At 38.6% G+C, this 23,305-nt stretch overlaps 1 protein-coding gene across 1 annotated transcript; it reads right to left on the bottom strand.

Moving 5' to 3' along the window:
- Positions 1–249: 249 nt before the first annotated feature.
- LOC123512043 lies at positions 250–23,044 on the bottom strand. Its single transcript, XM_045268199.1, has 12 exons — positions 22,898–23,044; positions 13,476–13,541; positions 12,346–12,552; positions 11,225–11,315; positions 8,679–8,865; positions 7,835–8,034; positions 5,853–6,010; positions 5,139–5,328; positions 4,519–4,659; positions 3,363–3,480; positions 2,905–2,993; positions 250–1,850 (listed from the first exon to the last, which is right to left on the bottom strand). Exons 1-12 carry the CDS (start codon positions 22,925–22,927, stop codon positions 1,684–1,686), a joined length of 1,644 nt encoding a protein of 547 aa, XP_045124134.1. The 5' UTR covers positions 22,928–23,044; the 3' UTR covers positions 250–1,683.
- Positions 23,045–23,305: the final 261 nt, after the last annotated feature.

Below are 23,305 nucleotides of genomic sequence, written 5' to 3'. Positions count from 1 at the left end.
AAAGAATAAAGAGTACCGAGTTACCGCTCAATAAAGTCAAATTTGCCGAGGCTACATGAGTTGACAACCAAATAGCGAGATAAATGAGTGGAGCGGCGTCAGCGTGTTAGTGCAGAGTCAATAAGGAGCTGGTAATGTTTTTATTATACCATTACAACCACCAGCAACACCACCTCTGTAATACGTTCTTTTCTTACCTACAGGCGGAATCTAAAACCTCACCGCCCACGCCACCACCACCATCACCACCACCATTAGTATAGTCCCTCTTCACACTACACAGCACTTTCACCCACATTGTTACACTGTTCAGTATCCTCTGTATTGCTTAATAGGACAGTCATTATGGGTAACTATCGAACTTCATGTCACAGAGGCGAATAAAGAAACACACCTTTACACACACACACACACACACACACCTAATCACCATACTAACAAACATTCACACACACACACACGCAATGCAGTAATAATAAATAACTAACCACAAACTACTCCTTTCTGTTCCTTTGTACTGTCACTATAGTTATGCAATACTTAATGTAGATTGGTGCACTAAAATCAAACAGCCTCGTTAGGACGTAAATGGCTGTTGCTCTTTGAAATTACCTTGTGTCCACTGCACCACCACCACCACCACCACCACCACCATCACCACCACCACTACCTCCCTAAACACTTAAACTATCAACGTAATTACCTGTTATTAGTACCTTTTACCTGGTGATATTATAAGTCACATGTACTTTTAACCTCCGTGTGTCAAGGAATGGCCATCTGACGCAGGAATAAATGAATAAATACACATATAATAAAATCCAAATAAGCATATCGTTTTTGGAAGGTGAATGAAAGAAAGCATGGTTCAAGTTTCTTAAAAGTCCGTTGATTTGTTTTGTATTTCGTTTGTGTTCATCTCTGTGTTGTTTCTGGTTTGTTTATGAAGTGTTAAAGGTGTTCATGAAGTATTACAGGTGTTGATGGAAGTGTTACAGGTGTTTATGAGGTGTTACAGGTGTTTATGGAAGTGTTACAGGTGTTTATGAGGTGTTACAGGTGTTTATGGAAGTGTTACAGGTGTTTATGGAACTGTTACAGATGTTTATGAGGTGTTACAGGTGTTTTTGAAGTGTTACAGGTGTTTATGAAGTGTTACAGGTGTTCATGAAGTATCACAGGTGTTTATGGAAGTGTTACAGGTGTTTATGAGTGTTACAGGTGTTTATGAAGTATTACAGGTGTTTCGTCACATGAGCAGTGCAGTGGCTGTCACAAGTGTCCTGAGATCGCTGTGGTGAAACACGTGACAAGACAAAAAACAGGGAACTGGATTCTCACACATATCGGCTTCCCATCTCATTTTCTCTCACCAGGCTTTGTTGAAGTTTACGATTTTCTAGACTTTCAGGATCCCAACAATTCAACAAGGATTCTGCATTACGAATAAGACAAAAATAACCATAAGAACCCTAGTAACGATCTCTCGGTGGCTTCATTCTATACACACACACACACACACACACACACACACACACACACACACACACACACACACACACACACAACTAAGGGAAATATGTCATAAAAAAGAAACGATGGAGAGAAAACCGTCCTTGTCTCATCTGTGTGTATTAAAACAAGTCTTTGCTTTTCACTCGTATAGGAAGATGAGAAGACCAGTCAGTGGGTGTCCTTGAGAAAGACCTTGGTGGCTGGATGGACTGTCTGCTGACTTGCCCTGAGGTTCTTGAACACGACCGCAATGATGAGTCCTATGTAAACAAAGAACTCGAAGAAGGTGACGATAGAGCAGCCGAGGAGTAGCCCAGTGTAGCCCCCGAGCGTGCCTGGACGGGGGAAAGGAGGCGCTCACTACAAATATATCGTCAGTGAGATGATTAATTCCTTCAGTATTGGAACGCATTTTTATCATGAATTGAATCGATTAGATGCTTTTATTGGCAATAGAAAGGGTTTATGGAGGTAAGAAGATTAATGACCAGACTCTTCACTATTTCAATCCTCGCGTAAGATTCTGAAGCTGCATAAAATCGCCTTACAGTAACCAGAATGAATATGAAAACGCGTCCAGGTACTGAAGGGACAAAGATAAACTAGTGTTGCGTGTAGTTCAAAGATATTTGTCCCAGACTTTTGGCTAACTCTTCTAACCTTTTAGGGGACTGGCAATCAATGGGGCTTTTTTGTTAGATTTTTTTGTTGCCCTTGGCCAGCTTCCCCTCTTCCATAGAAAAGTGTTGCGTTCATAAGTTTGCTATACTGCGCGTGCGTGTTGTACTCCATGCTTCCTTTCCTCAGTTATTGAAGAAGAAATTTTCACGGAAATGCATCAGCTAGTCTAAAAGTGATTTCATGAGATAGCGTGTGATAGTCTTCGAGTTTTTAGTATTGCATTATAGAACTAAAGTCAAAGTGTTTAATCCCTTGAGTACCATGTCGCGTTTCCATGTTCATTCTGCTTACTATATAGTGATTTCATGCAGCTTCAGAAACTCATGTGCGTGAGTAAAATAGTGGAGACTGTGGCCATTAATCTTCTGACCTCTATGGACCCTTCCTAATGCAAATAAAATCGTGTAATCATACTCAAAAGTCAAAGTGAAAACGCGTCTCAGTGTTGAAGGAGTTAAATTCGTCTGCATTATACAACGAATGGAAAATAAAAGTAATCTATCTAAAAATACATCAGTGCTGCATGATTAGTATTGTGTATACCCTTTGATGTAAGTCGATTTCCCACTCGCGTAAAATTTATCTTGCCTGAACACTCGGCCAAGCTAATCTATCCAACAGCCTCGTTTCCTTGTATCTTCCCTGTGTCAATGAATCTGGTTTGCTTTATTAGTGCACGTATGATCACAGTTGCCGGAGAGGACTCACAGAAGAAATGCAGGAGGTTCTTGCGCCAGATCTTAACCTCCGTGTAGCGAAGGTCAGGGTAGAAGGCCGTCAAGATAGCCATGTCGCTCCTGGTGGTGTTAATGTGACTGTTAGCGCAACAATAATAACTACAACTACTATTACTACTACTACTACTACTACTACTACTACTACTACTACTACTCTTCTCCCACGACACAAATTCCTTAGTCCTTACATAAAGTTATTAAAACACTCATAGTAGTATTGGTATTACTAGAAAGGTAGATATGTAGGTAGGTAGGTAGGTAGGTAGGTAGTAGTAGTAGTAGTAGTAGTAGTAGTAGTAGTAGTAGTAGTAGTAGTAGTAGTAGTAGAAGCAGTAGTAACATGTCGTTAACAATGACAGAATACAACCAGGAACGTTATAATCAATTTCGCATCTACGAATTACAAAGACAACAGTAGGAGCGTCTGACCCGTTGGAGAGAGAGAACTGCTGCACGAGATGTTGGTAGAGGGAGGGCGGCACGGGCAGGTGGCTGGTGGCTGAGGTGAAGTCGTGCCGCTCACACAGACGCCTACACCCACGCCGGGCTGACACGAGACAACATGCTTAGCTAGGGCACTGCGGAATCCATCAACTAAGTATACGAGTACATTTATTTCAAAACAGCAGGACCTGAACACACAAAAGGAAGTATATAATGAAAGCTTCTTTACTCATTGCTTCTTCATAAAGTACAAAAAATGACACTAAGATCCATATTCAGAAACACTTTGCTCTCTCACCACGACTATTTTCTAAAGTCACAAAGATAATTAGCGGAATTTTCAAGAGTATTTTTCCAGTCAATAATAAAAAAAATCTTGTCACTTTGCCTCTAAAATCATAAAAACACTTAAAAAAAAAAAATCTCGTGTAAATTCAAATAAAGACTTTTGAAATGATGAAGGTGAAGCAGAGGAGTGTTTGAGAATACGAGTCTAAATATGGTACAGCTATCATCACTTCTAAAACACTTCCGCGCCGAACCTTCACCATTTTCAAAGGGCTCTATATGTGACACAGATTTCTAAGGATGTTTCTGGAATTCTAGTGACATGTTCACAAGTTTTCTGCATTATCAATAGGAAAAATACTCCTTAGAACTCGGCTAATCATCTCTGTGGTCTTTAAATAGGATCGTTGCAAGAGAGGAAACGTTTCTGAATATGGCGCAAAGTTTCAAATAACAAAATACGATGTTGGATAGTGAAAGAGCATCATAGCCCCTGAAAACTACACGGGACATGTAAAAGAGGGACTGTGTAGTTGTGGTTAAATATGTGTTATAACAGGCTAGTGTTTCTCCTCTTCCTATATTGTATAACCTGCAATACAATAAAAGCTGCTGAATTTGAGGAAACATGATTATCCTTAGTATGAGGAGGAGTTGGTCTGCTAAACTCGCTTCTTGTTTTCATGCCTGTGTGGTAAATTCTGTCTCTCTGTCTCTGTCTGTCTGTCTGTCTCTCTTTCATTCACCCCTATTTTCTTTTTTATTTTCCTTTGCTTTCACTCATTCATTTTCTTTATTTTTCTTTCCCCACTCTCTCTCTCTCTCTCTCTCTCTCTCTCTCTCTCTCTCTCACCTTCTGCCAGGCATATCTCGGCGGAGGACCTCGGTTTGAGGGCGAAGCTACTGGTTTCAGGGAGGCTGTCTTCCACCAAGCCGCGGCGGAGCAACCCGTGGCAGTGCATCTTGTCCACCAGCACGCACAGAGGGACTTTGTCTGCCGGCATGGAGGTAAGAGTGGCACATTACGCTTGGTAGATCGTCGTGGTGAATGTTACAGGCCTATTGCGTATCTTCCAAGGCAGTATCTCCCAGTCCATCATAAAGTTAGCCATCATGTAAAAGGTCCAAGGCGGGAGTGTTTTGTTTTCTCACCACGACTATTTTTAAGGCCACAAAGATGATTAGTCTGGTTTTCAAGAGCATTTCTACTGTTGTTAATGTGTAAATCTTTTTAATCTATCACTAGAACCATAAACAAAACGTCTTTCAAAACTCGTAATTACTCAGGAGTATTTTTCCTGTTCATATAGAAATATTGTCAATCCTCTAAAACCAGAAAAAACGCCTTTAAAATCTGTGCAACTTCAATCAGAACATTTTGAGAGTGGTCATGGTATGGTGCAAAAGAGTTCCATAATGGTCTAAGCGAGGTGTCCTGTGGCAGAACAGAGAGGCGGGCGGGCCACAACCTACCGCCGGGGATGCTCAGGGAGTAGAGAGTACAGTTGCAAAATCTACGGAGGCAGGAGCGAGTGGCGCGAAGGTCACAGTTGGGTTCCGTGTCGAGGAAGTTTTGGAGTTCTGGTAATGGTTGCATGCCAGCCAACGGCAGACACTGCGACTCAGACAGGTCCAGCATGGTCTTGATGCCGATGTCCCGCACCTGACACCAGCACGCGGCACCAGAAACCATTGTTACCACCAGTGCACGTAAGATAACTAGTGATATCAAACACAGTAAGACAAGAACTAGAGAAAAATACATTACTATACATTATTACCGCCACTATTGAAATAAACCTTGATAATAACACACAGAGACAAGAACTGGAGAAACACATTATCACCACTACACGTGAAATAAACCTTGATAATAACACATTACCACCACTACACGTGAAGTTCACCTTGATAATAACATAATAAGACAAAAACTAGAGAAACTTTCATTATTACCACCACTACTCGTGTAATAAACTTTGATAATGGCATAGTAAGATAAAAAACAAGATAAGAGAAACACCCATCAATACCTACTCACGTGAAATAAACCACAGCAACACAATCACACAAGAACAAGAGAATAAACCATAGCGTGTGCAAAATAAACCTTGATAAATAACGTAAGTATAATCACTATCAAACACAATGAGACAAAAACAGTAAAAAATAACTTGTGTATCCTACCACAGTAAGGGTGACGGTGGCAGAGGTGAGGATGCCAGGCTGCAGTACGGCGCCCTTCCCTAGCACCACGTGGCCGGGGTGCGTGTGATTGCTGGTGAGTGTTGCCTGAAGCCCAACCTTAGCAGTGTGGGAGACGTCCAGGATGCGAGGGTCCAGATCTGTCGCCCCGCCACCAACAAGGACAGGCTTGTACTTAACTCCTTCATTACTCAGTAGAAACAGAATAACCAACGTTGACACAAACATCTTTATTTTCTTAACCATTTTCTTCCTTTCATCTTTATATCCAGACGTTTCGACATCTCAGAATGTTGTTTGTGTCAACGTTGGTTATTCTGTTTCTACTGAAGCTGAGGTTCCCCATGAACAGACCTGTCTCTTCAGTACTGGGACACATTATTACCATGAGTTTTGGGTATGATTTGATGACTTTATTGATATTAGGAAAGGTCTGTGGAGGGAAGAAGGAAATGACCAGAGTCTTCACTATTTTTATCCCCACATAAGTTTCTGAAGCTGTCTAAAATCGCCAAATAGTAAACAGAATGAATATGAAAATGGGTTATGTTATTTGAAGGAGTTAATGCCTATCGACTGCACAAGGTTCATTAACGCAGACATGTCAGTTTGTAGCCAATCCTTAGCTGGGGTTGAAGAAAAAGCACCAACAATCTCACCAAGTAACTGCGGTGGGTCAGGATCAAACTCGCGCCATCACCACGGAACTAACCAGCCTTTCTCGCCACCACCACCACCACCACTCATTCATAAGTTCAAATGTTTCTCGTTTTCTTTCATAGTAGACAGATAAATAAAAGCTACTACTTCGACTTTGTGTGATGCTTCTTTGAATCTACTGCACTGAAAAACTGTGATCTAACCCGTATTTGGACCTACTTTCTTCTCTCAGGATTCTTTCAAAGGCTACGGAAATAATTAATAGCATTCTCATGGATGTTTTCCCACCCATAGTGCAGAATCTTAACCTCTTCAATACTGAGTCGCATTTTTACCTTGATTTTGGGGTATGATTAGATGGTTTTTCTTTGCATTAGCAGGGATCCATGGAGGTCAAAAGATTAATGTCCAGAGTATTTCTTATTTTAATCCCCACATATGTTTCTGAAGCTCTATAAAATCGCCTAAAATAGTAACCAGAATAGATATAAAAACGCGGCATGGTACAGAAACGGTTAAAAGCACCACTAAAATTATGAAAAATCTCTTGAAAACCCTGAGTATATCAAAACAAATAATCAGTCAGGACAATTACTAACGACTACCATTGAAAAGTTTTGGCTAACCTGAGCAGTAAAACCTTGTAAACTTGCGTGAAATCTATAAACAAATGCTTCAAGATGTTTCAAACGATTCAAACTACTTCCATCTCCTAATCCGAAGCAATGAATATATAGACAGACAGACAAGACAAGTATGCAACAATCAAACGCATCCACAACTTCTTATCTCTATTCCATTTAACCCCTTCAGTACTGGAACGCATTTTTACCATGACTTTTGTGTAGAATTAAGCAATTTAATTTACATTAGGAGTAATCTATGAAGGTCAGAAAATTAATGGCCACAGTCTTACTATTTCAATCCCTCACATAAGTTTCTGAAGCTGTATAAAATCACTAAATAGTAAGCATGATAAGAAAAAAAAAACGTGTCATGGTACTGAAAGGGTTAATTCTCCACTCTTTTCTTCTTTCATCTACTGTTAACTCCTTAAGTACTGGGACGCATTTCTACCTTGAGTTTAGGTGTGTTTAGATTATGTTATTTACATTAGGAAGGGTCTATGGAGGTCAGAAGATTAATGGCTACAGTTTTCACTATTCTAATCCCTTTTATGAGTTTCTGAAGCTGTATAAAATCACCAAATAATAACCAGAATGAATATTAAACACGTCATTGTACTAAAGGGGTTAAAACTCTATTCTTCACCATCTATGTCAGTCTAGCTCAGGGACTCTTACCAGGCCAGTCATCCCTTGTAATGTTGATGTAGAAGGACAGCCCCATGTGTTCTCCCTCCGCGGGCTGGGCGTCGGCGGCAGAGGCGAGGTACACGTGGCACACTCCTGTCATAGTCCGCGCGCTGGTGAACCCTGAGCAGCATTCGGCGGTGTTCAGACGGCGCGCCCCGATGATGCACTGCAGTATGATCTCTTGACACCTGACGGAGGAGGAGGAAGAAGAAGAAGAAGAAGAAGAAGAAGAAGAAGAAGAAGAAGAAGAAGAAGAAGAAGAAGAAGAAGAAGAAGAAGAAGAAGAAGAAGAAGAAGAAGAAAAAGAAAAAGAAAAGAAAAGAAAAGAAAAAAAAAGAAGAAGAAGAAGAAGAAGAAGAAGAAGAAGAAGAAGAAGAAGAAAGAAGAAGAAGAAGAAGAAGAAGAAGAAGAAGAAGAAGAAGAAGAAGAAGAAGAAGAAGAAGAAGAAGAAGAAGAAGAAGAAGAAGAAGAAGAAGAAGAAGAAGAAGAAGAAGAAAAGAAAAGAAAGAAAAAGAATAATAATAATAAGAAAAAGAAAAGAAAAGAAAAAGAAGAAGAAGAAAAGAAGAAGAAGAAGAAGAAGGAAAGAAGAAGAAGAAGAAAAGAGAAGAAGAAAAGGAAGAAGAAAAAGAAGAAGAAGAGCAGGAGAAGGGAAAAGAAGTTATGCTAATGGAAAAGTTATAATACTACTTTTTAGACATAAAAATAACAAATATAGAAGTAATCTAACAAAATAAAGACAAAAACTGAAAAAAACCCAGACTAGAGAGAGAGAGAGAGAGAGAGAGAGAGAGAGAGAGAGAGAGAGAGAGAGCACCCTAGCCAGCCTTACGTGTAGGAGACAGCCTGGATAAGGTCAGCGAAGGTCATGTTTCTGTCAGCCATAATGCGCTGTAGCTCTGCGTGTCCTTCCTCCCAGAACATGGCCCGGTCTGACCCGCTCTGAGTCTCGCGCAGCACGAAGGTGGAGCCGACGGAGGCGACGAGGTAGTGAGTCAAGCTGCTGCTGATCCCCATTGCTGCAAAAAAAAAAAAAGGAACCCATAAATTTTCTTCTATTATCCATTGTTGAGAAAAAGAAAGAAAATATAACCCTACACTTTTTCCTCTGATGGTTGGGAAAAGAAAGGGAAATAAAACCATATATTTTTTTCCTTTACTTATATCCATTGGTGAGAAAAAGAAAGAAAATATAACCCTACACTTTTTCCTCTGATTGTTGGGAAAAGAAAGTGAAACAAAACCATATAGGTGAATATAGTCATACATATTCCTTTCTCTACATATACCGGTTATTGGGAAGAGAAAGGAAAATATAATCAAGCATTTTCTTCTCTCTATATTTTCACAGTTGGAAAAGAATAAAACAAAGCCACACGTTTTCTTCTATAAACATACACATTGCTGTAATTAGGTGTCCAGACATTTGTCCCTCTCTTTTGACTAATTTTTCATATCTTTTAGGGAGACTGCAATTCGAGTGGGCGTTTTTTTCTAATATATTTTTTTAACCTCAGTTCTCCCTCTTACATAAAAAAAAGGGCAATAAAACGGTATATATTTTCATCACTACATATACCAATTGTTGAAAAAAAAGGAAATAAAGCCACACGTTTTCTTTTATAAATATCCCTTTTAGTGGAAAAAATAAAGGAGAAAATAGTCATACATTTTGTTTTGCAAATATCCCAACACTAGAAAAAAAAAAAAAAAATACAAAAATCTTCTATACATATTAAGGAGACTAACCAAACACAGCGATATAATAAAAAAGTAAATAAATCAAATGGAAAGTTCATTGGAAAAGATCTTTAATTGACTTCTGCATTTATTTTAAGAGAATAAAACTTAAACACAAGAGGAAATAAATAGAAAAAGCTTTTTAATTATTTCTTCCCTAAAATGTGAAGTAAAAAAATAACTAAAAGGTTTCCAGTCTTGTTACAAATCAATTTTCAAAGATACAAGTTAAATATGCTGATGATTCCACTGTCACATGCATTTTGCCAAGCTACGGTTCGTTTATCTTATCTTTCTTCTCTCCTTGTGGTGGTCGTGGCGGTGCGTGTGAAGAGTGTGGATAAATATAAACTATTTAACTCCTTCGGTACCAGAGCATGTTTTTATATTCTTTCTGCTTATTATTTGATGATTTTATACACCTTCAGAAACTTACGAAGGGATTGAAATAGTGAAGTCTCTGGCCATTAATCTTCTGATCTTCATAGAATTTTCCTAATGTAAATAAAATCGTCTTATCATGGTGAATATGCGCCCCAGTACCGAAGGAGTATTTGGTGATTTCATACACCTTCAGAAACTACCGTGGGGATTAAAATACAGTGCAGTCTGAGGCCATTAATAATCTGACCTCTATAGACCCTTCGTAATGTAAATAAAATCGTCTAATAATGGTAAAAATGGGTCCCAGTACCGAAGGAGTAGTTGGTGATTTCATACACCTGCAGAAACTTACGTGGGGATTAAACTAGTCAAGACTCTGGCCATAAATAAGCTGACCTTCGTAGACTTTTCGTAATGTAAACAAAATCGTCTAATCAAACCCAATACTCATGGTAAAAATACGTCCCAGTACTGAAGGAGGCAATCCCAACACTACACTAAGCAGAGCGTGTTTGTATGTTCCTCAATACAGCTTCAAGGTTATGAGTGACATCTTTAATACATCACCGCTTACCTGGTGATGACTGACTGAGCGGAAATTTCTTTACACCGCTTATTACATCGATAAGCTATTCACGTTACTTTAAATGCTTCCGAGAATAAGAACTTTTTCCCACTGTATTATCGAACTGCATGTCACAAAACTTCATTCCAACCCGGGTCTTTAATTTTCTTTACCGAACTAACAAACTACACACACAGTTGAATTTCTCCTTTGTGAGTCTCCTTCCTTCTTTCTTCTTTATTCCCTTTGGCCTGCTTATTCTTTTCTTTCCCTCTTATCTACTTGTTCTTTTTCTCTCCTTTTTTTCTATTTATTCTGCTTTCTTTTATCTTCCCTGCTAGTTCATCTTTCTTTCCTTTTTCATGTTTGGTCTCCTTCGTTCTTCTTCCCTTCATTTTCCTTGTTTCCTTTTCCTTTCTTTTCCTCCTCTTTTTCCTTCTCCCTCTCCAACTACTCATCTGCTTCTCCTTTTTCTCTTCCTCCTAATTCTTCCCCCCCTCTCTTTCTTTCCTCCCCTCCTACCCTTCTCCTCTTCATATTCCTTCCCTCCCTCTTTCCCTTCCACTTGTATAATCCCTTCCCTTATTTACGACCTCCTACTCTTCTACTTCTTCCTCCTCCTCCTCCTCCTCCTCCTCCTCCTCCTCCTCCTGCCTCTACCCCAGCTGTTACTAAAATCCGTCACTCACCTTCCAGTTTCCTGCGAGAGAAGAAGGCACGGTTACACAACACCACTGAGGGTAACTGAAGCCCGTGGTCACCCTTGAGCTTCACTGCCGTCTGGAAGGACACATACACCTTACTCTGGGGGAAGGGGAAGAGGAAGATGAGGAGGAGGAGGAGGAGGAGGAGGAGGAGGAGGAGGAGGAGGAGGAGGAGGAGGAGGAGGAGGAGGAGGAGGAGGAGGAGGAGACTAGTATGAAGCCAGTGTGAGGAAATGAGTTGTAGACCTGAGAGAGAGAGAGAGAGAGAGAGAGAGAGAGAGAGAGAGAGAGAGAGAGAGAGAGAGAGAGAGAGAGAGAGAGAGAGAGAGAGAGAGAGAGAGAGAGAGAGAGAGAGAGAGAGAGAGAGAGAGAGAGAGAGAGAGAGAGAGAGAGAGAGAGAGAGAGAGAGAGAGAGAGAAGGAATAGGAGGAGAAAAGGAGAGGGAAGAAGAATAGTCAGAAAGAGGAAGAAGAACAAATAGGAATAGGAAAGAAAAAGAGAAACAACGAAGAGGAAGAGAACAAAAAAAAAAAAAAAAAAAAAACAGAGAAGGAAATGAAAGAAGGAAAGCAGTTTTTATTACTACTACAACTACATCATTATCATCACCATCATTATTATCATCATTATCACCAGTCTTTATTATCTGTTTATCTATTTATTGTATTTCATCGTTTGGTGTTAACCCCTTCAATACTGGGACACATTTTTTGTTACCTTAAGTTTGTGTACTATTATACCCTTTTATTGACATTAGGAAGGGTCTATGGAGGGCAGAAGATTAATGGCCAGAGCCTTCACTATTTTAGTCCCCCACATTAGTTTTTGAAGCTGTATAAAATCACCAAACAGTAAGCAGAATTAACCCTTTCAATACTGGGACACGTTTTTACTTTGAGTTTGTGTACGATTAGACCATTTTATTGACATTAGGAAGGGTCTATGGAGGTCAGAAGATTAATGGCCACAGTCTTCACTATTTCATTCCCATAATAAGATTCTGAAGCTGTATAAAGTCACCAAATAGTAAGTAGAATTAATATGAAAACGCGTCACGGTACTGAAGGGGTTAAGCAGAAACTATAAAGAGATTTAGAGCTGAGAACCTGCGACTGAACCTCCCGCGACATGAAATCCAAGCAGAGAGTGATGGCAACGTAGAGAAGCAAGGCGGAGAGGGAGACGGTCACCAGGAACCAGAACACTCCCAGGAGGTTTCGGCGGTTGTTCCACGTGTGACCGATGCCGTGAGCTGTGGATTCCTGGCACATCAAGTCAGTCATGTCCGCTACGGTGCGTTTCTTTACGAAGTCCTGAGGGTGTGAGTGGTACATTAAGGGTTTAACAGCTTATGTATACCTTTATTCATTGTTTTTTTTGGTGAATTAAATAGCACAATAGAGTTTCATCTGCCAATAATTGCTAACAGTCATTTGAAGATTAATGTAACTTGCTGGAAGTGTGTAAGAGAGAGAGAGAGAGAGAGAGAGAGAGAGAGAGAGAGAGAGAGAGAGAGAGAGAGAGTAACACTTTTTCCAACTATAATGGCATCACATCTCGATCAAAGCTTATTGGTTACGACATTGATACATATTCATGCGTTGTTTCTAGTCACGAGGCAGGAAGTACATTAGAGGTAAAGAGAATATGCATACCTTTTTGACCACTAGGTAGGGCAAACATTAGGAGTCAAACATTATTCACATGTACTCTTGCTAAGTATCATACTCGTATATCAACTCATTTACTGAATTTCTTTATATATGCATAGACACACACAAAGATCGATGCTGTGAGTAGCAATAGTAAATTAGTAGTTAGACAACTTCTAAATATCTTCCTCAGTAATTAAACAGCATACATATCTACTCATGACTGGAATTTCTCTTGCACGTAGTTAGACACACCAAATATTCATTTCATCGTGTCGCTAAATACTTTTTTCTAACTTATTCACCTACAGATTTTTAGCAATACACAATGTTTTATTTATTCTGTTAATTTTGTATCTCTACCTTCACAGATTAATTCCAAAAACTGACAGTGTATCGCTGAACATGCTTTCCTTATTTACTTGCATTTATCAAAGTTACACACCTTTATTGATTTATTTTGTTAAGGGCAACGCTGAGAGACTGAAGTAATCATCCTGGCAGCGAGGCGCATTGAAAGCAGCTGATGGTGAAGTAATAGAGCGTTGTTCCTGAGTGCAGTGAAGATGACGGTCGTGACTCACCTTATCATACGTGAAGGAGCTTTCGTGGCCGGCGCGCTGCATGCCTCCTGAAGCCTCCTTTGTGTTCTGTAGCAATCAACATTGTTAGCGGCGCCTCCTTCCTGCACACTAATCTGCTCGTCAGCCTATTGTGTTACCTTGCCCATCACTCCTCTAGTTATTCATCAAGGCAGATTTTTACTTTATATCCTACTCTAGTACTATCTTACCCCAAACAGTTCAACGTGATAGGAAAACTTAAATAAAGGAGGAACAGACGGGTTAATCAAAAGGTCAAGGGTTTACAGGCGAGTCTTCTTTTTGTCTTCCTTCTCTTTACCGTACACGAGTAAAGAAAAGAAAAGCTATTGACCCAGCCTTGAATTAATCCTTTGACCGCTAAACAATGGTGAATCTTAAAGTATTTAGGCATAGTTTCATTTTATAGTCTTGTAAATTTATCTCGAGTCTAAAATGTATAAACTAAGCTCTTCTGCCGTCTTCCTCATCTCTCTCTCTCTCTCTCTCTCTCTCTCTCTCTCTGTATATAGCCTTTGGGTTTTATGGAATCTAAGCCTTCATAAATTATGTAAAAAACCTACTGTGTAATAGCATGAAGGCCAATGCAATCTCTCTCTCTCTCTCTCTCTCTCTCTCTCTCTCTCTCTCTCTCTCTCTCTCTCTCTCTCTCTCTCTCTCTCTCTCCCTCTCTCCCGTCTGTGCCCACGCCAACATTTTCTCCAGTACTGAGAATGTCAACACAGGATAGCCACAGCAGCGAGAATATTACATAACATCACCATCATAACGAGGTCATATGGCGCCCCAAGCAATAGACGGAAAGGTTTACATAAGTATTACCCTCAATTAACTTCTTGGAACGGGATACCGGACAGAGAGAGAGAGAGAGAGAGAGAGAGAGAGAGAGAGAGAGAGAGAGAGAGAGAGCTTATGTAAACTTGTCTCTCAGTATACTCGCTAATGGACTGTAAACGTTAGTGTGTGGACAGTTTATTCTTTGTATGAAGTATTGACTATACGGGGATAATGATTGACAGTGCCGCGTGTTGAACTATCCCTTACACTTCACACGTTAATTAAGACAGGTTGTGATGGCTGTACACTCCGTTACCTCTTTGTTTACACCTGTGCGTGCTTGTTATTTTCTACTCTTACTTGTTTTCCTTCTGCTCATTCGCCACTTCATGAACGTCTGTTACCTTAAATGCTCACTTGTTTTCTTTGGTCTCTTTGCTACTTAATGCACGGTGTTACTTTGAATATTGTCCCTCACTCCTTATTCTATCGAGTGGATTCCTAGTACACGCTTGTTGTTTTAAATTGTGTTACTTCGTTTTCTTTTTATTTGCTTCTTATTAAACATTCATTCTTTTCTGTACTGTTTTCTCTTTTCCTTTTCTTTACTTGCTACTTTTCATTCTGTTTTTTTGACTGTTGCTTTAAATGGTGTTACTTCGTTTTCTTTTTATTTGCTTCATACTAAACGTTAATTTATTTCTGGACTGTTTTCTCTTTTCCTTTTCTTTACTTGCTACTTTTCATTCTGGTTTTTGACTGTTGCTTTAAATGGTGTTACTCATTTTAGCGACCCCAGTATCCATAAGAGACCAGAACAACCACAAAGGGAGAATAGGAAGGGACAGGGTGAAGGAGGCCAGGGACATAGGGAGGAGTACTGGGATATTTGTTTTATTTTAAACGCTCATTGTTTTCTGTACTGTTACTCTTTTCCTTTTGTTTTACTTGCTACTTTTCATTCTGATTTTATTTTTCACTGTTGCTTTCATATTGACACACTCTGCAGGATTCTGTGTTTCCTGCTGCCTGTGACTCAAATTTTGTCAAGGTTTCACGACACATTTTTTTTTGTAATTTCTCTTTTAGGATTGACGTCTTCAGTGGATCTTTTATCTATTTATCCTTTTGTCTTTCTGAGTCTTCAGCTAGAATTGTCTTCCTTAACTCATCCAGTACCATGACGCGTTTTCATATTCACTTATCTTACTATTTGGTGATTTTATACACCTTCAGAAACTCATGTGTGGGGGTTTAGAATAGTGAAGAGTGTGGCCATTAATCTTCTGACCTTCATGGACCCTTTCTAACGTCAATAAAACAGTCTACGCGAACACAAATCTCAAGGTCAAAATGTGTTAAGGGTGGAGTTGACAGGGGAGGCGTTTTATTAACAACAGTTTTCAGAAGTACTGTATATAAAAGATGTCAATTTCCTTAATAAAATAATAATAGTAATAATAAAAAAAAATAATAATGATAATAATAATGATAATGATAATAATAATAATAACAATACTACTACTACTACTACTACTACTAATAATAATAATAATAAATATCAGTTACTTTTTACTTTCCCTCGTTTATATTTACAACGGTTTACAGTTTCAACTTTTGTAGTTATATTTTCAATTTTGCTAATTACATTTCTCATATTTCTTTTCTTTTTTCTTTTGAAGTAATAAAAGAAGATGCCTACAACTTTTCTCTTACTTTTTTGTGCAATATCCGAGTCCATAATTCATGGTGTGATTTTCTCATCATTTGTCACAATCTCTCTCTCTCTCTCTCTCTCTCTCTCTCTCTGTGTGTGTGTGTGTGTGTGTGTGTGTGTGTGTGTGTGTGTGTGTGTGTGTGTGTGTGTGTGTGTGTGTGTGTGCGTGCGTCTGTTTCTCTCTCTCTCTCTCTCTCTCTGTCTGTCTCTGTCTTCCTGTCTCTGTTTCATTTACTCACTCACTCTCTCTCTCTCTCTCTCTCTCTCTCTCTCTCTCTCTCTCTCTCTCTCTGTAATACTACCTTAAAAAACACACACAATAAAAAACAACACCCACCTATTAACTTTTACTTGATGGCGCGTCACTACATTGATCATAATTAATTCACCTTTACCACGCCCACCATTCACTGCCGCATGTTCCGGCACGGCACGAGACGCACACACACACACACACACACACACACACACACACACACACACACACACACACACACACACACACACACAGGTACGCTTTTTTATATACTGACACTGCACATGATTCGGTTGCTAATGTATTATTTCTACATTAGTGGGAGCTTTTATTCGGACACGCGAGGTTCAGAGTGTGAAGGAGGAAGATTCGAGTAGACTTCAATACCGCCACGTCAGTTTCACCCACTCTTGGGAAGAAACAGGGAACTAGAAGAAAGATTACTTGAGAGAGAGAGAGAGAGAGAGAGAGAGAGAGAGAGAGAGAGAGAGAGAGAGAGAGAGAGAGAGAGAGAGAGAGAGAGAGAGAGAGAGAGAGAGAGAGAGAGAGAGAGAGAGAGAGAGAGAGAGAGAGAGAGAGAGAGAGAGAGAGAGAGAGAGAGAGAGAGAGAGAGAGAGAGAGAGAGAGAGAGAGAGAGAGAGAGAGAGAGAGAGAGAGAGAGACATTCATATCGACCTTCTCTAACTCAAAGTCCCGTCAGATGAGAGATTTCCAGTATGAAAATAAAGAATTGTCCATGAAGTCACTCCTACTCAAATACCCAATGACTTTCTCAGTAGCAACGAGTACACGAAATGCAAACAGCGACATGTGGTAATACTGAACGCTAAGTAATGATAAAAAATGCACTTATGACCTTTATGAAGTTGTTGCAATGTTCACTTCTTTGTCTTATTCATTTCTGGCACGTTAAGTAGCGCTAGATTCTTCCAATTGACAATAGCAAGTAGAGAGGTAACAGGCCGCATTTCGCCAGTGACGCTTGTGGCTCTTTGTGACATGCCTCTTGAGTAAACATGGCAAGGGTGAATCAATACTAAGTTATAAAGCAACCCGTCTGCCAGTCACTTCACTGCGAGGCCCATAATGGTGGTATTTGCGTGTCTTTCTTCTGGATTTTGCTCTTATACTTATCCTCCTTGTTATTGTTGTTATTGTTGTTTTCTTTTTGTGATCTCTATCGTTTTCTACCCCTTTTTAAAGTCCTCTTGTTCTTCTTTCGTCTTCTTTCCTTCTTTTCTCCACTCTACTTATGGATTTTGCTCTTGTACTTCTTCTCCTCCTTGTTATTGTTGTTTTATTTTTGTGTTCTCTATAGTTTCTACCCCTTTTTAAAGTCCTCTTGTTCTTCTTTCGTTTTCCTCTTTCCTTCTTTCCTCCACTCTACTTAAGTCTTCATTTTTCTCTAACACGTATTTTGTTTTTCTCTATTCCCTTATTGCATGACGACTCCCTTCTTCTCTTCCTCCGGCTGACAACTTCCCCGAATCTTGCTTGAATAATAAACTTCTCGCATAGTCAGGGTGTAAAGTGGCTATGACAAGCCACACATCTTGACAACCATTGGTACTTCTACTTAGAGAGTAACATGTAGGAACGGATGTACTATTTTTCTGTTCCTGTTTACTCCCTCTTTTTGTAGCAATAATGATGATTTTCTATATACTCGAGGAAAAATAGGTGTCATGATAGCGAGTAATGTTGACGTAATTATAATTGTACCTTTTGCGTTGTAGGACAAGTAGGGAAAGATGCATTTTTTATATTCCTATTTAGTTCCTCTTTCTTGTAACTGTAACGACAATTTTCTACATGCTCGAGGAAAAATAGGTGTCATAATGGTGAGTAATGCTGAAGTAAAAGTAATTGTAGCTATTGCGTTGTAGGACATGTAGAGACAGATGCATTTTTTTCTATTACTCTTGCTTCTTTTTGCAGCAGTAACAATTTTCTACAAGCTCGACGTAAAAAGTGTTAGTAAGGCGAGTAATGCTGAGGTTATTGTAATTGTAGATATTGTGTTGCAGGATATGAAAGAACAGATGCATTTTTCCTATTCCTATTTTCTCTTTTTGTGGCAGTAACGATTTTCTACAATGTCGACGAAAAAAACCCTGTTAATATGACAAGTAATGTGGAAGTAGTAGTAATTGTATCTTTTGCGCTGTAGGACATGTAAGGACAGATGCATTTTTCTATTCCTCTTTATTTCCTTTATCGTAGAAGTATTGACAATTTTCTACACGCTCGACGAAAAAAGAGTGTTAGTTTGACGAGTAATTGTCCCTATTGCGTTGGGTGTGTCATGAGGAACACAGTGATAAGGGACATACGTGCGAAGAAGGGTGTTATTTGTGAGGTAGTGTCATTTCTCGTGACACTTACGGTAGGTGTTAGCGATTGGAGTTATAAATCATGTGCAGACTTAATGAACACGGCCTATATGTGGAGTTCTTTACGAAAAACATGGTAACATTTTAGCTTGAAGGGAATTACGTGTGTTCAGTTCCTGTTATTGAGACATCTCGTGATAAATGAGTGTTGGGATAATGACTCGTAGCAAATCAATATGTAGTGTGCCTATTATATACAGGGCGTGCTTTACCGTACCATTTTACACCCTCGAAACACACCAAAACACACCAAAACACCTCAAAACACAGCAAAACACACACCAAAATACATTCAAAACACCCCAAAACATACCAAAACACAGCAAAATACACTTAAAACACCCCAAAACACACAAAAACCCCTCCAAACACACCAAAATATACCAAAATACACTCAAAACATCGCAAAACACACCCAAACGGCCCAAAACAACTCAAAACACACCAAAAAACACAAAAATACCTCAAAACACACCCAAACACACCAAAACATCCTCAAAACACGCCCAAACTGAAAATGTTCGGTTCCTGTTATTGAGACATCTCGTGATAAATGAGTGTTGGGATAATGACTCGTAGTAAATCAATATATAGTATACCTATTATATACAGGGCGTGCTTTACTTTACCATCTTATATCGGTCTCACTCATATGTTATTCATCTTGCTAATATTTTTTTCAAACCATCAGAAAAATTAAATGCTATGAAAGTATTATTGATTTATTATTCATATTTTGCTATTATTTCCAGAAACCACCAGAAAAATTAAGTGCTGTGATAGTAAGCCATTGAAAAAAGTCTACTTATTACAGGACATATCTTATCCAGCTATTCACATCTATATTACTGATTTACTATTCGTCATGTTGCTAATATTTTTTCAAACCACCAGAAAAATTAAATGCTGTGAAAGTAAGTGATTATAAAAAGTTTGCTTATTATAGTACGTATCTTATCCTGCTGTTCACATCTATATTATTGATTTATTATTAACTTTTTCCTATCATTTTTAGAAACCACCAGAAAAATTAAGTGCTATTATAGTAAGTCATTATAAAAAGTCAATTTATTAGTATGTATTTTATTCTGCTATTCACATTTATATTATTGATTTTTTATTTATATTTTGCTATTATTTTAGAAACCACCAAAATAATAAAGTGCTGTGATAGTAAGCCATTGAAAAGTCTATCTATATGATGTATCTTACCCAACTATTCTATCTTACTGATTTATTATTAATTTTTTACTATTTAGTTTAGAAACCATCAGAAAAAAAAGCTGTAGGGATGGAAAGTCACTGAAAAAAACAACAAATAACCTTTTATATTACCATTTTCTATCTTACATTATTATATATCTTACCAATTCATTATTTACAGCTTATTATTTTATTTTTCACGCACCACCAGAAAAAATAGCGTTTGGGTAATAAATAATGAAAAAAAAGCAATGAATCATACATATCTTACCAATTTACCATTTACATCTTACTAACATTTTGTCACACCAGAAAAAAAAAATGGGCGTTTCGATGGTGGAGCATGAAAAAAACAAACAAACAAACAAACAAACAAACAAACAATTGAACAAAAAGCAAAAAGCAATGGACTATACATATCTTACCAATTAACTATATATATATCTTACTGACATTTTTTTTCACACACCACCAGAAAAAACAAATAATGGGTGTTTGTGTACATCATGAAAAAAAAAAAGATAAGAAGAATGGACTATTTACATCTACTAACATTTTTTTTTCACACACCATAAGAAAATGGCGTTTGGATAAGTAGGTCATGAAAAAAAAGAGAATGAAGGATGCATGTCTTATCAATTTTTTCTATTTTTATTTCAGGAGACATTCCAGCCAAGGAAAAAAAAAAACTACCCAATTGAGTGGTGGTTCCCTAAAAGAAAAGTAAAGAGTTAGCCAAAATTAAGGAATAAATGTCCTGATACTTCCCTCTTAAAATAAATCAAGTCGTAGGAAGCTGAAATACAGAAGCAGGTAGGGAGTTCCAGAGTTTACCGTATGAATGATTGAGAATACTATCTACATCTTACTAACAATTTTTTTTAGCACACCACCACGAAAAATAGAAGTTTAGATAGATCATAAAAAAAAAAAAAAACAATAGACCATACAAGTTTCACCAATTTACGATCTACATCTTCCTACCATTCTTTTAGCACACCAGGAAAAGAATAAGAGTTTGGATAGTAGATCATGAAAAAAGCAAAGGACGATACATTTATGACAAGAAGTACTCGTAAGATAATGAATACCCTGCTAACATCTCCCTGTCGACCACTGCCCATATGAATAATGAAGATATAGACCACTTACTCAGGACATGTTATAATAAGCGGCCTCCTAATTTATCTATATTTGGTGGGGATCTTTAATATTTTATCCCCGATGGAGTGACATGAGACTTCCCCCTTTTGTTTCTTAGAAGATTACAACTGTGCCCATCTTTTTCTTATTCATCTATTTTTTTTTTCGAGGCGAGGAATGCTGCTGTAGGTTTTCGCGGTTCTCATAATTCTGTCTATTCTTTTTTCGTAGTGTTCGATCACAGACAAATTCATGGCTATTGCTTCACTATGGCGCGTGTTGAATAGTGAAGCAAGAAGGCATTTCGTCAGTCACACCTCCAGATTTTCCTGTGAGAAGTCCAGATATTCACGTCTTGCTCAGGGAAACTCTCATAAGATACCGATTTTTTCTGATTTTTTCATATCTATTCATTTATCAATTCTTTTTTTTTTTTTGAGATTCCACCTTTTTTTCTTTGATATTTTCATGAGATGTCTGTTTACCTCCTGAAATTTGCATGAGATAACGATGCCTTCAGGTTTGTTATTTATTTGTTAATTTTTCAAGACGCCCTTCCCACCTTCAGAAATTGTGATGAGCCGCCCTTCCCACCTTCGGAAATTGTGATCAGCCGGCCTTACTACCTTCAGAAATTGTACAAAGACGGCCTTTCTTCCCACCTTCAGAAATTGTGATGAGACGCCCTTTCCACGTTCAGAAATTGTACTCTCCAACTTTCAGGTATTTTCCTGATACGCTCCTCAGTTTCAGACATATTTAAGACATGGCAACACGTGAGAGAAACATTTACGAGATTCCTTTAGATATTCCACGAGACGTCAATTCTAATAGAGAGAAAAACTAAACTTCAATATTGGGACACATTTTTACCATGAGTTTGGATATGATTAGACGATTTTATTTGCATTAGGAAAGGTCTATAAAGGTCAGAAGATTAATGGCCAGAATCTTCATTATTTTAACCCCCTTAAGTTTCTGAAGCTGTATACGGACACTAAATAGAAAGCAAAATGAATATGATAACGTGTCATAGTACTGAAGGGGTTAAAAGTATTCAAATCCCTATACCGTGTCACATACAGCTCGAGGTGTCAGAAATACGATCGCCAATACCAGAACACATATAATGGTGCAGAAAATCACTATTGTATTCAGAACTAGATCCACCTTCGCCTGTTTGAGATAAATAGAAACACATCTCTCTCTCTCTCTCTCTATATACGGATGACAACGTTTATCATCATCATCATCATCATTTTTTGTTTGACGTCCGCATTTTCCTATTTAGGAGGGAAAATACGGATGACAACGATGTACTGATAAAAAAAAATGCATCAAAAGTAGAAATAAAAGTAAAAAAGAGCAACAACCAGGACTAACTTAACCAGACGAATTTCATAATGCACTAACATATTCACACACACACACACACACACACACACACACACACACACACACACACACACACACACACACACACACACACACAAAGACATTAACCCCTTTAGTACCACGACGTATTTTCATATTTACTCTGCTTATCCTTTAGTGATCTTAGATATTAAAAACTTATGTGGGGATTAAAATAGAGAAAACTGTGGCTATTAATCTTCTGACCTCCATAGACCCTTACTTATGTCAAAAAATCATCTAATCACACCAAAAATTCATGAAAAAAAGGCGCTCCAGTACTGAAGGGGTTAATAAACACACAATGAGAAATACATTAGATTAAAAATTTCTCTCTCTCTCTCTCTCTCTCTCTCTCTCTCTTTTTCTCCTTCTCTGCTCTCAAAACTGTCTCTTTCTCTCTTTTTCACTTTCTTTTTCTCTTTCTTTTCCTCTCTCTCTCTCTCTCTCTCTCTCTCTCTCTCTCTCTCTCTCTCTCTCTCTCTCTCTCTCTCTCTCTCACCAGGCCAATAGTTCCTCTGTTCCTCGCCATCCTGCCCACGGAGCGCCTGACGTGTTGCTAGACAGTCTGGAGGTGAAATGCAGCCAGGGCCCCACTCACCCTGCACGCGAGCCTGGCCTCATCCTCCTCCTCTTGTGGCGTGCAATGACTTCGTATCGCTTTAACGGGTTCACGGGTACTCTTGCTCCTTCTTCTCTTCCTCTTTCTCTTCCTCCTCCATCTCCTTCTCCTCTTCTTCCTCTTCTTTTCATTCTCTTCCTCTTCCTCCTCCTTCTTCTTCTTCTTCTTTCCTGTTTCTGTATCGGTTTTATGGGTTTCCTGTTTTGTTCTTTCTTCTTCTCTTCCTCTTTCTCTTCCTCCTCCATCTCCTTTCCTCTTCTTCCTCTTCTCTTCATTCTCTTCCTCTTC

Source organism: Portunus trituberculatus, chromosome 32 (assembly GCF_017591435.1).
Source record: "Portunus trituberculatus isolate SZX2019 chromosome 32, ASM1759143v1, whole genome shotgun sequence".
Classification (NCBI taxonomy): domain Eukaryota; kingdom Metazoa; phylum Arthropoda; class Malacostraca; order Decapoda; family Portunidae; genus Portunus; species Portunus trituberculatus.
Note: the sequence above shows the minus strand (reverse complement) of the source record. Positions and strands in the feature narration are given on the sequence as shown.

Coding starts and splice junctions, on each gene's coding strand:
- LOC123512043 (XM_045268199.1), bottom strand. CDS start 22,927: ATGGCGAGGAACAGAGGAACTATTGGCCTG. Junction 4,660..5,138: donor CTCCCTGAGCATCCCCGGCG/GTAGGTTGTGGC, acceptor CCATGCCGGCAG/ACAAAGTCCCTCTGTGCGTG. Junction 1,851..2,904: donor GAACCTCCTGCATTTCTTCT/GTGAGTCCTCTC, acceptor TCCCCCGTCCAG/GCACGCTCGGGGGCTACACT.